At 38.3% G+C, this 16,860-nt stretch overlaps 1 protein-coding gene and 1 pseudogene across 3 annotated transcripts in view; one reads left to right on the forward strand and one right to left on the reverse strand.

Annotated features, from left to right (window-relative positions):
- Positions 1 to 16,860, reverse strand: part of ABCB11 (ATP binding cassette subfamily B member 11) — a 151,053-nt gene that overhangs the window by 43,715 nt on the left and 90,478 nt on the right. For all 3 annotated transcript variants that reach the window (XM_077154074.1, XM_077154075.1, XM_077154073.1), the window contains 7 exons: positions 14,241 to 14,354; positions 11,920 to 12,030; positions 10,805 to 10,930; positions 9,194 to 9,397; positions 7,430 to 7,600; positions 6,712 to 6,913; positions 5,726 to 5,801 (listed from right to left, as the gene is read on the reverse strand). In XM_077154074.1, the coding sequence (XP_077010189.1) occupies positions 5,726 to 5,801; positions 6,712 to 6,913; positions 7,430 to 7,600; positions 9,194 to 9,397; positions 10,805 to 10,930; positions 11,920 to 12,030; positions 14,241 to 14,354 (1,004 nt within the window). The remainder of the gene's footprint in view (positions 1 to 5,725; positions 5,802 to 6,711; positions 6,914 to 7,429; positions 7,601 to 9,193; positions 9,398 to 10,804; positions 10,931 to 11,919; positions 12,031 to 14,240; positions 14,355 to 16,860) is intronic.
- LOC143677727 (AP-3 complex subunit mu-1 pseudogene) lies at positions 14,385 to 16,511 on the forward strand (annotated as a pseudogene).

Below are 16,860 nucleotides of genomic sequence, written 5' to 3' on the forward strand. Positions count from 1 at the left end.
CAAGAATCAAACACATTCCAAACCCACAGGGCTCTACTAATAGCCACCATGGCAAAACTCCATTTCCTTTAATGTACGCCTCCCTCTGGTTGTGCTTTATGGCTTTTCTCTCTATCTTAAAGAGTTCAGCAGTTCAGCAGGATGCTGGTAGGGGAAAATGGGGGGGGGAGGCGGCTAGTGAGATTTTTCTCTAGGCTATGTATTAACCCTTACAGATGCATCTTATTGAAATATAACTTGATGTGTTCATTAATTTATTCATTTGACAGAGCCTTACTGGGTACCTACAACATGCAAACCAATGCCAGGTGCTATGGGAGATGCAGAAACTGGTCAATGACAGACTTTTCTTTAAGGAGCCTAAAATCTTATAAGTGAGTACTTCATATACCTGGCCCTGATTTAAGAGATAATGTGATGCCAATCAACCAAGATGGCAGTATAAGACATTCCAAAGTACTATTCACTCATAGAATCTATGAACAACTGGCAAAAACTGCAGGTCCATCTTCCTCAAAACTCCAGAAAACAGTTAAAGGGTTACAGTGACCAGGCAAGAACCAAATCAACAAAATGTAGCTATAAAAATGGTAAGGAGCTCTTGATGGCTTGTCCCCCAACCCATCCCCAGTGCAGCGTGTGGACCCAGCCTGCACTCCCACTGTGGGTCCCTGACCCAGACTAAGCAGACTAACCACTGTGTGCCCTATGGGGTGCTATATGTCCAGAAAGAACAGAGCACTATGTGCACTATGAGATGCTATATGAAGCATTAGGTGGCAGCCTAAAAGACTGAACCAGGAAATCTGTCTGGGGTTCAGCCTCCTGAAGGCAGAGGCAGCTTGAGGGCAGCTAAAACAGTATAAAATAATTAAGTCAAAGTATCCTGGAGCAAAGGATTATCTGCTTTAAGTCTCCAGCAGAGGTAGAAAATCTGTTAAATAGGAAGTAAGGAGGCATTCAAACACCTGCAAACAGGAGTATTCCTACGGCCATTGGCTAGCACAAGCCCAGGACAAGACTCAAGCTCAGAAAAGACAGAGAGGACACTGCACCTCACATTCACCTTGGGCTCATCTTCCTGAAAGGAGGGCTAAACAGTGAAGGAAAACACTAGGCAACACAGAGCCAATTTGCAAAGACTGGGAATGGTGTTTTTAACCTGTTTTGTTTGTATTTGTTAGCTCCCGGCACTCAAGAAAATCTATGTTCTATCACTAGCTGGATATACCTTAAGGAACAGGTAGCCCAGGTACTACGTCCCAGAATTAATACTCTAAAATATTGAAATGTACAGTGTGCAACAAAAGATTACAAGACAAAGAAACAGGAAATGACGGCCCATCCCAAGGAACAAGATTATAATTCATAAACCATTAATAAAGACGACTTGATTTTGGACATACTGGACAAAGACTTTGAAAAAATGATCCTCAAAATGCTCAAGGAGATAAAAGAAAACACAGAGGAGGAACTAAAAGATATCAGGAGAACCATACAGTGAACAATCTGAGGCTTTCAATAAAGAGATAGAAAATTTTTAAAAGAACTAAGCAGAAATACTGGAGTTGACCACAATAACTAAAACGAAAAATTTCCTAGAGGGGTTCAATAGCAGATTGGAGCAAAGGCAAGATAATTGAAATGCTTCAGGTTGAGGGGCAGAAAGAAAAGGAATGAAAAAAAGTGAACAGAGCCTAAGATAACTATGGGAAACCTTCAAGCATACCTATATATATATATATATTATGGGAGTCCCAGAAGGAGAAGAAGGAGAGAAAGGACCAGACAGAATATTCAAAGAAATAATGGCAGAAAACTTTCCAAATTGAGGAAAGACATGAATATGCACATTCAAGAAGCCAAATGAACCCTGAATAGGGTTCAGAGAAAACCATGCCCAGACACATACTAGTCAGAAAATCAATAAGAAAATAGAAGACTTGAATGATTCTATAAACCATGTAGACCTAAGAGACATATATAGAACACTTCACCCAACAGAAGGAGAACACACATTCCTCTCGAGCGAACATGGGTCATTATCCGGGATAGACTATATGTAAGGTCACAAAACAAGTCCCAACAAATTTTTGAAATATGGAAATTTTGCAAAGTATCTTGTCCAATCACAATAAAATGTAACTAGAAATCAGTAACAACGGCAATTGGAAAATTCACAAATATTTGAAAATTAAACAATGCATTCTTAAACAACTAATGAGTTGAAGAAGAAATCACAAGGAAAATTAGGACATACCTTGAGGTGAATGAAAATGAGAATACAACAAACCCAAATTTCCTCCACATGATAAAGGGTATATATGAAAAGCCCAAAATTAATGTACTAATGATGAAAGACTGGAAGCTTTTCCTCTGAGATCAGGAATAAGACAAGATGACCACTGTCACCACTATTATTTAACATTGTCCAGGAAGTTCTAGCCAGAGTACTTAGGCAAGAAAACAAAATAAAATGCATCCAAATTGGAAAGAAAGAAATAAACTTTTCCTATCTCAAAAGAGGTGACCCTATAAACAGAAAATCCTCAGAAATCCACAATAAACCTCCTAGAGCTAATAGATGGACTCAGCAAAGTGGAGGGGGACAAGATCAATATCCAAAAATCAACACTGTTTCTATATACTAGTAATAAACAGACTAAAGAGGAAAGGAGGTTAAAAAATCATTTACAATGGCAACTGAAAGAATCAAGTATCTAGTAATAAATTTAACCAAGGATATAAAGGACTTATGCATGGAAAACTACAAAACATTGCTAAAGGAATTCAAAGAAGACCTAAATAAATGACATTTTGTGTTCACGGATTGAAGGGCTAAATATTTCTAAGATGTTAATTCTTTCCAAAGCAATTTACAGATTCAATGTGATCCCAATAAAAATTCCAATATTTTTTCTTTATAAAAATGGAAATGCAAATTATCAAATTTACATGGAAGGGTAAGGGACCCCAAATATCCAAAGCCTTCTTGAAAAAGAAGAACAAAGTTGGAGGACTCACACTTTTCTGTAATGTATTACAGAGCTACAGGAAACAAAACAACACGGTACTGGCACAAGGACAGACGTATAGACCAATGGAATTAAATTAAGAGTTTAGAAATAAACTCTCATATCTATGGCCAATTGATGATGCTTAATTGTCACAGAGTTTCTATTTGGGTTGATAGGAAGCTTTTGATAATGGATGGTTGTGTTGGTAGCACAACATTGTGACTGTGATTAACGTCCCCGAGTTATATATTTGAATGTGGTTAAAAGGGGAATTCTTAGATTGTATATATTTTGCCAGAATAAAGATTTTAAAAATAGGACTGTACAATGCAAACAGTAACCCTAATGCAAAACTATGTACTATAGCTGATAGTACAAGAATAATATCCTTTCATCAGTTACAACGAAGTTACCACACTAGTGCAAAATGTCAGTAATAGTGAGGGATATGGGAACTCTGCATTTCTGCATGATTTTTCTGTTAACGTACAACTTCACTAATAAAGTATTATAATAAAAAAGAATGTGCTAAGTACTTTAAGGTAGGTTGAATAAACTTCTAAAGAGGATAGAAGTTTAAAGGAAAAAGAAACATATGGCAGGTGTTATCATTCAAGACTTCATGGAAGAGGTGGCATTTAAATAGGTGTTTAAGGTAGAGAGAACATATTTCTGATTGAGAAAATTGGGCAAATGAGCATGGAGACAGGAGAGAACAACATACATACATAAGAAGAATAGGAAATGATTGGTTCAGGTTTTTTTTTCCCCCTGAGATTTCTGGGAAGGAGATCCATTCTCCTCTAGGTAAAATCTGAAAGTATGTAGTTTAGAAAACTGCTAGCAATTATGTTGAGCCCCAGGGAAAGAAGCTTTGTGAAAAATAAAGCCTACGCTGAAAAAGCAGCACTGAGAGTGAGAAATTCCTATTGGGAACATTTAATTAAATTTCTTACCTTGCCTGAAGCCAAAGCAACCTTTGACTGTTTAATTATGTGAGTTGATTCTTTCCCCTTCAAGGTTAAACCAGATTGGATTAAGTTTTCAGTCATTTGCAAATAAAAAGATTTAAATGATAGAGGCAATGCTGAAGAATCAAGTAGGGGACTTACAAGGTCAAAGTTGTGTTTAAAAAGCTTAAGGTGGAGTAATATAATGTAAAGAAAGAGATGATAGTGATGAGGAGAACTGGGTCGACTATTTCAGTATAATCTAAATGGAACCATTCATATGTCCCTATTATTTGTATCCAGGTCTAATTAGACTAAAACCATGAGGAGTAACCTGCATACTATATGCTCATCTAACCTTCTTAAGAAATAATAACATGCCAGTTTCATAGCTCTAATTTCTTGTTACCATGTTCTGTTAATGAGTTCAACACCATGCATTTATCTCAAGCCCTCCCTCTTTTTGCTTTTGCACATCCAAGTTCTTGCCAAGTCTCATAATGACCTTGGCATGAGCCACTTCTCACTCCCACTCTCTGCCACCACATTGGCTTCTGGGACATCCCAATTCCCTCCCAAGTAGCCTGAAACTCCACAGCAATAGATTCGTTTCTTGGGATTAGGTAACTAAGATTGCAGTGTCTCCTCTGGGAATGAAGACTAGGCATGGATCATCTGGGGTGAGAAGGGGGTAAAAGGGGCAAGACTTAAGGTCAGAGGTCATGGGTTCGGAAAGCAAACTCAGGTAAGGAAACCAAGATAGGAGTATATGGAGAAGGAGAGAGCGCATATAGTGACTACTTCTTGGTTTTAAGCATGGGAAGCTCTATACCCTTGTTTCAGATTTCTAATACTTAACTCATATTTCTTAAGTTCCACTGCCCCCCACCCCTGCCACATTCTTCAAATCATTCCAGTCATCTAGCATAGGCTATCTCAATAACACCACGGGCAGCAAGCATGCCAGGCAATGCTCTACCTGGCAGCTAGTCTACCCGAAGTACCACCTTAAGTATTCTAACGCCAATTTTCAAAAACCTGTAACATCAACCACTTTCAGTCTCAGAAATAGCATACCCCTTCTCACTGCAAATAAAAACAGCTAATGGGAGGATTAAATATTCTTTCCCTTTACATTATCATTCAAGAAATTAGTTGTTGTTAAGTTGTTCTTGAGCCTAAAATAAATTACTAAGGAGGATTTAGCCATCAGAAAGTCTGAAGCCAAAGAAATAAGATATAAATTAATATTATGTTTAGTCATCTTTTAGCATAAAAATCTGTCCGCATACACAATGAAATATTTTTAACAGACTTTCTTACTCAGATTCATAAAGTATTTGTAATTGTAATTCAATTGCAGCTCAGTATGTTAAAGAGGGGAACAAAAGGTGTGAATTTGATCTCATAGTTAACTTTGGAGGATAAGACTAAGCATAGATTTTTAAAAATCACCTCTCTAAGCTCAATAAACAGCATTTTGACCATTTAGAGCATCTCTACCACAACCTCCCCCTGCCCTGTAAGATGGAAAGCCATAATGAGACCAAAAAAAAAAAGAAGCCAACAACCCATGAATTCAAGGCAAATGCCAATTTGGGAACCTAGGACTCATTTATATGTTCATACTACACAAGACCTGGGAATATGCTCAGTGCCCCTTGCTGTACCCTGGGATATTTACTGCCTAAGGATCATAGATACTAAAGGCTTAAGAATATTTTGAAACTTTAAAACCTGTCCCATGCTTAAACTTACCTTAAACTAGCATGGTAACTTCCTCTGCTAAAGGTCTGTTTTCTCTCAAGTGTGGTATCTTCAGTTTCATCTTTTCCTATTCAACACAACATGAGTGATTCCTTAGTGTGCATAATAAGCAGAAATATATTTAAATGAAATTATTTATTGCTTGCCTTTAATATAATTGCTATGTCTAGTGGTAAAACATTTTATTGACTTTATTGCAATAAATAAAACTTAGTACTTATCTAGCACATTCTAATAGAAAATTTCCTGATACCTTACAATAGCATACAATTGAGTTTACAATAGTATATGTGTTTTCTCCACAGAAACAGATATCCTATAGCACAAGCCATACAAGAAACCTAAAGGAAGTCTAACAGAAGTGGCAAAAAATAATAGAATCACCAAATTTTTTTAAAAAGTCTATTCAGATGAGGAGTCACATATGTTAAATGTATGCAATAGTTAGCCCCAAAGGAGTTCACAAATTTGAATGTGAAATGGTGGAGAAAGTTTGGAATCATTGATTAATTTATGTTGTGGAAACTGCCAAATTAGGAAATTCAGACTGAAAGAGAGAAGGTGCCCTACAGCCTGATGTAACTATCTATTTTAATGGGAATAAAGTGAATACTGCTTAGTCAATGATTAAGTCACTCAACAAACAAGAATAGAGCCCCTGCTATGTTCAGGACCCTCTAGGAAAGCCATCCTGTTATAAAGTATGAAGAAAGGGAAATGGGATCAAAAGCCAGAAGACTGGGTTTTAGCTCTATGACTTGATCAAGTAATTTAAACCCCTCCCAAGCCCCAGCTGTTTCCTTTCTCGTCTATAAAATGAGGATAAGACTATCCCCATTTTAGTCTCCCAGGGCGACTGGAAGAACAGATAAGAAAGTGTGTAGTAAGATGCACAGAAAGCCATAAAGCACTATACACATTTCTATAGATACTAGCTATGGAATACCATGTACAGGCTTAAGGGAAAAGTGACTTGCCCTGCTTGTCCTCTTCATTGAGGGGTTGAGCTCCCTGACTTTGCAAAGTCACCAGAGTGAAGTAAACTCCTTTCCTTTCCAACAGTTCTTCATGGTTGCCTCTTTCCACTGCTGTGCCATGTTCAAACCCAACAATGACATCCGCAGCTCTGACCGTGGATAAGCGATGAGCAATGGAGACGACCGTTCGCCCGTGTTGAATCTGTAAGAGGCACAGTGACCATTAAACAAAGCTGTGGGACACAGTTTACATTCACCTTTGGATTATCTCAGAATCCACAAGCCTTGATCCCTAGGAAATCCTTCAATAGGCTGTGGAGACATTGGAAAAGGCCAGCACACTTTCTGGCGATCACAAACACCATTGCTTGTTGGTCTGGTCGATGCTTTTAATCAACAGCTAAAAAACAAGAAAGGGAAAAGTATTTAAGCACATTCTCTAAGTGAGATTTAAGATTTTGAATTTCACATGTGTAGCTTCTGGAAACAAATTATAATTCTCTTCTGTTCAGCTGTGAGGCAGAATATAGCCCAGCCAATGTTTTCTAGACAGCCACTTTGGATATATTGAGCCATGAAGAACTACACTATGTGATTTCCTTTCTCTCTCTGTCCCTTCTTCTTCCTCTCCCACTTCTGTCTCTCTGTAGGCGCTGCCTCTCTTGCAGCACAAGTATTTCCACATGAACCTGTAAATTAACTCAGACTTTTGACAAACCTTACTCAGTGCTCCTTGTACTATGGCTTCACTCTCATTGTCCAGTGCTGAGGTGGCCATGTCCAAAAGTAGGATCTTGGGGTTTCGGATGAGGGCTCTAGCAATGGCTATTCTTTGTTTCTGGCCACCACTCATCTGGCCTCCTCCTTCTCCAACTAGGGTGTCAAATTGCTAGGAAGAAGGAGACACTGTTTAGGAAAGGAGAAGCATTTAGTGGCTCCTGACAGTGATCCAATATGTGATCTTCTTTAGCTTCCTTCTCAAGCATCAGTTATCCCAGCTGCAACCTTCACTGAAAGAAATGCCCCTTCCTGAAATAGGTTACTGTCTAATCAATAGCACTGCACATAAGATAAAGACATTGATTTCTGCTTTCATTCCCAGGCTCACCAGGCTATGCCTCTTAAACTCAACTTCAAATAAAATTTTTCAGCCAAAGTAAAAATGGATCAAATCAAGGTCCTGAAAATTCATCTTAGAGGATTAAAGCACACATCAAATCCTTGCACTCTCTTCTCTGGTTGGACAAAATGGAAAAACATGTTAAGGCTGTCTTTATATTGTGAATGAAAGATCAAGCCAACTTTTTAATTATTATCTTGACAGCAAAGAAGTTACTGAATATCTTAGATATCTAATTCTACATTGGAATTTTAGAATGAGATGTTGGTCGTCAGTATTGTCTCTTGTACATTATTAGCCAACATGCCCTGAATACCTACCATGTGTCAGGCCTGATGCTGAGCCCTTTACAAAGAGTATCTCATTTAATCATCATAGTCACTCTACGAAATAGACACTGCTGCTCCCTCAGCTGATGGATGGGGAAACGCTGGGATAGAAATGGGTAAAGTAATTTGCCCAAGTTCATAAAGTGGTAAAAGAAAGATCAAGAGAGTCTGATTCTAAAGCTTCATCCTCCTTAACCACTAGACTATATCATACCCATTGCTGCAGGCTTATTCATAAATGTAATCAAGAAGGCTGTATATAAAGTGTTCAAGAGCACAGACTCTGGAGCCAAACTTCCTGGGCCTGACCTCTGTCCTGCTTCCTTGCCACGTAATCTTGAACAAGTTATTTGACTTCTGGGAGCCTCAGTTCTCCATCTACAGATGGGGATGATGATACTTAATTGGTTGGTTATGAGGATTCAATGAGTTAATAGATGTAAAGGGCTTACAGCAGTGCCTGGTATGTAGTAAGCACCATATACATATTAACTAGTAATAATAGCTCTTCTTTAATTTAACAGGCTATTGGTGGAGAAATCCAGATGTGTATAATAACTCTGCATTAGTTATTTTTGTGGTTGTTGTCATTATTTGGAATGGACATAAATGAGGAATTATTTTTGTATACATGAGATGCACTGCTGAATCACAATTTTAGCTGCCTAAACACAAGACTATAGAAAAATGACACTGGTAGACATCAAAAGAGTGTTGTTCAAGTTACTGCCACATGACAAATTTAGCATGAGGTCAGACAGATGCTTAAAATGGGTGAGAATAAGAAAACTGTATCTAGGTCTAAAGGAGTTTTTTTGAAAATTTCCTCAGTTTGGTCCATTTTTAATATATTAACACCAACATGTTTTTAGACAAAGGAGAAAACTCATGGTATAACTACAGACACAAAATTAAAACGTGACATTAAAAACATACTAATTCAGAACTCAAATGAAAGGAAAAACGTATTAGTGTATAAAAATGTTTCCTTCTATGGCTTCTAGTTTCTCCCTGGAATGAAGGGCCAGGGTACCTGTGGCAGGCCCATGATGAAGTTGTAGGCATTGGCTTCCTTTGTAGCTTGGACTATATCTTCCATTGTTGCATCTTCTCTGCCATAGCGAATATTTTCTGCAATGGTGGTGGAGAAGAGAACTGGCTCTTGCTCCACTATCCCAATCTGCGCTCTAAGCCACTGAATGTTAAGAGAACGAATGTCATGGCCATCCAGGGTGACCTAGAGAGCATGAACACACATCACAGTGTCTTAGAATCAGTGTTCTGAATCTTAATATTATATTGTACTTGATTGGTGGGGAGAAAAATAGAGACTGACAAGGTTCTAACTGAAGCAATTCCCCTTGTGATGTGGTTGTTTATGTAAAGACGGCAAAATATATATGAAATTAAGTATAACTGCAAGACAGTTTATTGTAGAAACATAAATGATATAAAGGTCACTTCATTCAACTTGGTAGGTCGAGAGTTTTTATTCCACAGTCAAGGGTAGAGTCAGTTTTCACTATACTGTGAATATTTTTATCTTCTAACTTGTAACCAAAAGTAGACTTCAGATAATATAATGAAAATAAGCCATGATCCCTATTGTGTATATATGCTTTATTTTCTTGCCAGATTCATCAAATAATGCTTTGATGTTCAAAAGGAATTGAAGTTGTAAGTGGAATGAGCAAAACAAAAACAACAACAATAACAAAAAACTACTAGCAAAATGTTACAAATTTTACATCAGGAAGCCATGATTTCTGTATATTCAGAGTGTAGTTAATGGTGGCAGACAGTAAGGAATACCCAATCAGAGAATGAAATAACTGTGGAAAAGGATAATTCCACTTTTTGCCATGTCAGTGTGACACCACATGCATTATAGAGTATGCACTGAAGCCATTTAATATATAATGAAATGAATCTGTCTCAAGATATCAAGGAAATGCTGGCAATGATTGTGAGACAAAGTGAAAAGCGCATAGCCTCTGACACTCAGTGGACTTGGGTTCAAATTCTGATTTGTCACTTCCTAGCTGATTGACTTGGATGCAATCTCTCTGAGTCTCTAATTCCTCATTTATAAAATGGGCGTATTTACTTTTGGGTGTCATTGTGAGAATAAGTGATCATTTTGGTAAAGTATCTGGCATATAATATGTGATGAATGAATAGCAATGATTAATTTTCTTAGTTTTAGTCCATGTCAAATATAAGGAAAAGTGACCAAGTAGTTTGTGGAAATTCTATAAAGTATTATTTTAAAAACCTAATTTACTGAAGGAGTAATCACAAGTTTTCTGTTCATTTCGAGCCATTTAGCTTTTCTGCACTTTTCATGAGGGGAACTTTAGGAAACAAACATGATGAAAGAAATGGAAAATATACCACTGAAGAGGCTGATATATTTTGAAAGTATCCGCACAATCAATTACATCACTGAGTGAGTTGACAGGTTATTCATCAGACACTGCCAGCACGCAGGGAGTTTGTCCAACTATTTCAGTTAAACATCTTTAAATCAACTCTGGTGTGTCAGGAAAGTCTTGCCGCATGCTAAGCCTTCGTGTCTGACCAATATTCCACATTTGCACCCTTCTCATCCTTGTGTATCGAAAGGTTTCTGGAGGATACCCACCATGCCTTCAGAGGGGTCATAGAATCGCTGAATGAGTTGCAGAGCTGTACTTTTCCCAGCTCCACTGGGTCCCACCAGAGCTGTCATTTCCCCTGATTTAATGACCATATTGAGATTGTTCAAAATCTGAAGAGAAAAGAAAATGACAAAGTTCAGATCTTCAGTGTTTACCTATTGAGCAATTAAGTTATGAGTGGGGCAGTTTGTGAGGCTACTATGTGTGTGCATGTGTATTTCCTTTTGACTCTGTGGTGGTTTGCGGCCTTTATGGACCCCATAAAATTGCGTTCTTAAACTTAATCCTTTCCTCACTAGGGTTTTGCATTATCCCATATGTCCAAGGGTTAGTTAAGAGCTGCCTTAACCAAGCAAGCGTGTGTTCAGTACAGGCAAAACAATCTGTACCTCCTTAAAGAGAAAGATCCCTATGATGAAGAGTGTGATAATAAATAAAGGGTGACTACACTGTTAAAAATGAGGGGGAAAAAACTCATTTCAAAGTTAATGGAGTCAAGGGAAGTATCTACTAACTTTACTGCAAGGTTGCCTTTAAAGATTTGCTTAGTAGGTCCAGGAAAACTGTGAATTTTCAGATTATCCCCAGATAATCACCTAGTAAAAGATATGCAAAAACAAGGTTGCCTTCCTACAAGGACTGAACTTTGTGAATTTGCCTGTGGAAACTTAAAAACTACAGACAGCAGCTTTCCTCCTACTTCAGACCATACCCACTCAGCATGTTCCCTCTTCTGCAGTTTCTAAGGCAAGGACTGATGAATACTACTTTGTGATTGTTCTGACTGCCTTGCAATTTAGCATGTGTTTAGAATGACAGGCCCTACCACTCATTTCAACAGAGCATCATATGGTTGACTTAGCCTGACTGTGCTGCCAGACTACATTCCAACCAGAGGAATTTGCATCAATTATGGTAATTGCAAAGGAATGTGATTTGCCACCTAAGATATGACACAACACCCAAGGACATAGAGAAACACACCTCTGCTCCCTGTTTCTGGAAACTGAGTCAGACTTCAGAAAAACAAATACTTTATTTGTACTGGAATCACCAAAGAAGAAATGCTCATTGTCCCCAGGGGAAAACTGGCACTCACCTTCACGTCTGGTCTGGAAGGATAATGGAATGTCACATTATGGAATTCAATTTCACCCTTGATTCGATCCAACTTGTAACCATCTTCTGACATGCAGTCAATGACTGGTTTCTGGAGCAGGATGTAAAAGGGTAAATAGTAGCAAGCCATTTTATACACATTTACTTCAAATCTCAGTTTGAATTTACTCATAAAATAGAAAATTAAAGGTAAAACATTGTAGATATGCTAAAGATAAGTTGTTACCAAATTAACTATTTATTAATAATGGTAATAATAATAATTGTCACCATTTATTGAAATCTTGAATATGGAAAACAATACAGTAGGTGTTTCTTAAAAATTTCCTGTTGTATTTTATTTATTTGTTTACATTATAAAACATTCCACATCCACCAAACATACACTCCTCACTCCCCCTGTCCCCTAGTAGCCTCCGATCATCTTTCTGTGTCTGCAAATTTGCTGTTTCTAGATATCTATCATAAATGATGTCATACAATATGTGTCCTTATGTATCTTGCATGTAATGTTTTCAAGGTTTTTCCATGTTGTAGCATGTCTAAGAACTTCATTCTTTCTTATGGCCAAATAAGATTCCATGGTGTGTATGTGTATACTATATTTTGTTTATCCATTCCTTTGTTGATGGACACTTGGGTTGTTTCCATCTTTTGGCTATTGTGATCACTTCTGTTATAAACATTGGTATGCTTTGTTCATTTATGTATTGCCACATAAGCTAACTAGATATGTGATATGCCCTTTTCTCAATTGAAGATATAGTATCTCAGAGAGGTTAAATATCTTGTCTAGGGTCATGTACCTAAGTCATCCAAGTTGGACCTACTAGTACTGTGCATTTGAGTATCCAGTACAGAAGAGGATTAAAATTGAATTTCCTCAAGTGGTGTCTTCAAATACTACCAACTCTGAATTTATATGCTTAACCTCTGTTGTTAGTAGCGAGCCTAAAAGTTAACCTTTCTAGTTAACGCGACAAGTGGGCTACATCAATTATTAGAACATTCCAGGGTCAGTTTCTTTCCCCCTTCATAACTAGTGGGGGAAATTCATCAGGATAGCTCTGCTTAAAGTTGTAGTGTAATACACTTTCTTCTTGAGTCCCTAGGAAATATAAAAATATAACTTTTTCTTTATATATAAATATATGATTTCTTAAAGTTTTAAATGTCTTAAATTTCACAATATTTCATAATTCCAGGGAACTTTTAGAGTCATCATCTTATTTAAGCATATACCAATCCTAAGAGAGGTAAAATTTGGAACCTCAGTATTTTAATGTGGTTTTTGATAAGCTTTCTTTTTTTAAAAGACAAAGTCCTTCCCCAAATTCTAATATATGAAACCCCAAAGTAGCAAACAGACAAAGTGATCTCACAAAGGTGAGTGATAACCTTTAGCAGGTTTCAGTATCATTGTTTGACAGAAGATATTCATGGTTCAGGGGAACAAAAAACACCTCTGCAGATTTCCAGGGCTTTTGACACTTAGCTCAGGGTATTTTTTTCAGAGAGGAAGAACAACGTATTGTCATCTTTCCTCCTCCATTTTTGGATTTTGACTCACTAGCTTGACCTCCAGTGGGCTCCAATATATTAACCAGGAAAGTCCTAGCCAGTTTACCAAGACCTCTGCAAGCTTATGTGGACAACCCGTCATACACAGGAGATAAGCCAATCTTACGAGCTTGAGCATAAAACTCGGCACGATCTGGCCTCTTCCCATCTCTCCAGACTCTGCTTCTTATTTACAGCTCCATGGGTTCACCTTTCTTCTATTCCATGGATTCACCAAGCCTTTTCCCAACCTGGAAGATTCTGTTACATGAACACCCCCTGCTTTCCCTTCCCAGATGACACTGTCACCCCAAACCCATTTGCATGACTAACTTTCCTCCTCTGGTTCTCAACTCAAATGCCACCTCCTCAGAGAAGGTACCAACATCACCTAATTTAAAGACATCCCCAAATTCCAGTCACTATCATATCACTATTTTATTTCCTTCATCGTACTGGTCACTACCTGATATTATCTTATTTTTGAATGTGCCTACTTCTTTATTGCCTGTCTTCCAGTTTGAGTGTGATAGCAGAGACCTTACTTGTCCTAGTTCACTGTTTCATTCCTAGTTCTTAAAATGGGTCAGGCTTATGACAGCTCTTAATAGGTATAGCTGAATAAAGCACACTGTGCTAGCTGCTTATGTTTTTGTAACACTGAGTGCAAATTCTTCAGTTTCTCTCTCTCCACCCCCCCACCACCCCTGCTAATGGCCTTTACTTTTGGCTTTTACATACCCGGTCTATTGTCTCAAAAATGGCAACAGCTGCTGCTCGTCCAGTTGCAAAAGCTTCCAAACAAGAAGATGCATTGCCCAGATTTAGAGCTGCTACTAAGACACCGAGGAAAATCTGAAATGAAAAAAGGGAGACGTGGGACCCGGCACCGAATCACTGACTGGCCCAGGTACCGGGAAAAGCACTGGAAGAGCGTTGTGAGCCAGTCTGTCTGTGATTATTTCTTTGAAGCTCAGGAGAAAGCTGCTGATGTTGAGAATGTACCACCCGTCATTCCAACACCTCACCACTACCTCATCTACCGGGACAAGCTCTTCTTTGTTTCTGTCATACAGTCTGAAGTGCCACCTCTCTTTGTAATTGAGTTCCTACATCGAGTGGCTGACACTTTTCAGGACTACTTTGGTGAGTGTTCAGAGGCTGTAATTAAGGATAATGTGGTCATTGTATATGAGCTCTTGGAAGAAATGTTAGACAATGGATTTCCACTGGCTACTGAATCTAACATTCTGAAAGAACTGATTAAACCACCAACAATTCTACGTTCTGTTGTCAACTCTATTATAGGCAGTAGTAATGTTGGTGACACACTCCCCACTGCGCAGCTATCTAACATCCCATGGCGCCGGGCAGGGGTAAAGTACACAAACAACGAAGCCTATTTTGATGTCATTGAAGAAATAGATGCAATTATAGATAAATCAGGATCAACAGTCTTTGCAGAAATTCAGGGGGTCATTGATGCTTGCATTTAATTGTCTGGAATGCCTGATCTTTCCCTCTCTTTCATGAACCCAAGGCTTCTGGATGATGTCAGTTTCCACCCCTGCATCAGGTTCAAATGTTGGGAGTCTGAAAGAGTTTTGTCATTTATTCCTCCAGATGGAAATTTCCAACATATCATACCGTGTCAGCTCACAAAATCTAGTGGCAATCCCAGTGTATGTGAAACATGGCATCAGCTTTAAGGAGAACAGTTCTTGTGGCAGGTTTGATATTACTATTGGACCAAAGCAGAATATGGGAAAAACTATTGAAGGAATAGTTTTTGGCATGTGACAGTTCACATGCCAAAAGTTGTGCTGAATATGAACCTGACACCAACACAAGGCAGCTATACATTTGATCCAGTCACCAAGGTACTAACATGGGATGTGGGAAAAATTACTCCACAGAAGCTCCCAAGTCTTAAAGGACTGGTCAATTTACAGTCTGGAGCACCAAAGCCAGAAGAGAATCCAAGCCTCAACATACAGTTCAAGATCCAGCAGCTTGCTATTTCAGGCTTGAAAGTAAACCGCTTGGACATGTTTGGGGAGAAATATAAGCCATTTAAAAGAGTCAAATATGTCACAAAAGCAGGAAAGTTCCAAGTGAGAACATGAGAAGAAGCCAAGATTCCTCAAGATTAGTTTGTTTTCCAAGTGTCATTACAGTTTATTACTATTAGGTACCAAGTGGGTGGGAATACATATTCTAATTAAAACATTTGTCAAGCTACACACCCTTCAGAGTAGCTTAGTAATCAGTGTTGGGTTCTTGAGGAGCTATAAGCTAAGGAAACTTTTCTATTGACTTAGCTTATTTTCTATCTTTTCACTAAGAATGAGCTTGGAGGTGATTTCCTCCATGGGGGAAATCTAGCTGGATACTGTACATTGTAATAGTAAAGGCAGAAGGCTACAGTGATAACCTCTTTCCTAAAAACAAGTGAACTGATGATCAGCCAGCAGGAGCTGTCCTAACCTGTGACATGATGTGTCAGGTGCAGCCAAATGTCAGACCTTCTGATCTTACCTGTCCCAACAGAGGAAGTCCCCCACCCCAAGAAGTTTACAGAAAACTGCCTCTTTAAGTGTTTGCCTTATTCAGCTTTTCACTTGTGCCATTAAGCAAGCACTGTAGCAAAAGCCACTTCCACATAGCCCTGCCAGGTAGCACTGCTGCTCCCTGCTCCATTCTCACTGTACTTGGTATTGTACTTTTTATAAATAAGATTTTTATGTAAAACTCAGATTTGATTTACAGGGACCTTGCTGCAGTAAATACCATCTCAATTTTGTGCCACTGGTTCAGCTGTTAGATAGCATAGTAAAAACTATGTGTTTCAAATGGGTGAATGGTAATAAAAGGGAACGCTACTCCTGTTTTTTTTTAGAAAGTTATTGTAAGCATAGAGTTTGAGGTGTTAAGTAAATTACGTAGTAAAAGAGAAACTTAAGCTGAAACCTTTGCCATCTTCATGTTTTATTAAGCTTATCAACACCACCTAAACCACTAAGGCCTAAATGCCTCGCATCCCACTTCAGCAAAAGGAGGAATATGTGCCTGCCTCAATATTGTCAGTCTTATCATTTTTTAAAATCTCTCATCTTTTTCTTTGTTCTTAAGGGCTTGAATTTGCCTCCATCCCTTGTGTATAGGGGGGACTTCCTTTTCATATTGTGCTTCCTAAGGCTATCGTCAGTAGATTCCTGAAACTTGTCATCATTGTCACTGGAGTACTAGAGTGTCTCTATTATACTGACAAAGTACATGGAAATCCATTATATTGAGTCATAAACAAAATCCTCAGTAACAACTAATACTACACTGGTGGTCATGGTGGCACGTCAGTCTA

Source organism: Tamandua tetradactyla, chromosome 3, assembly GCF_023851605.1.
Source record: "Tamandua tetradactyla isolate mTamTet1 chromosome 3, mTamTet1.pri, whole genome shotgun sequence".
Lineage (NCBI taxonomy): Eukaryota > Metazoa > Chordata > Mammalia > Pilosa > Myrmecophagidae > Tamandua > Tamandua tetradactyla.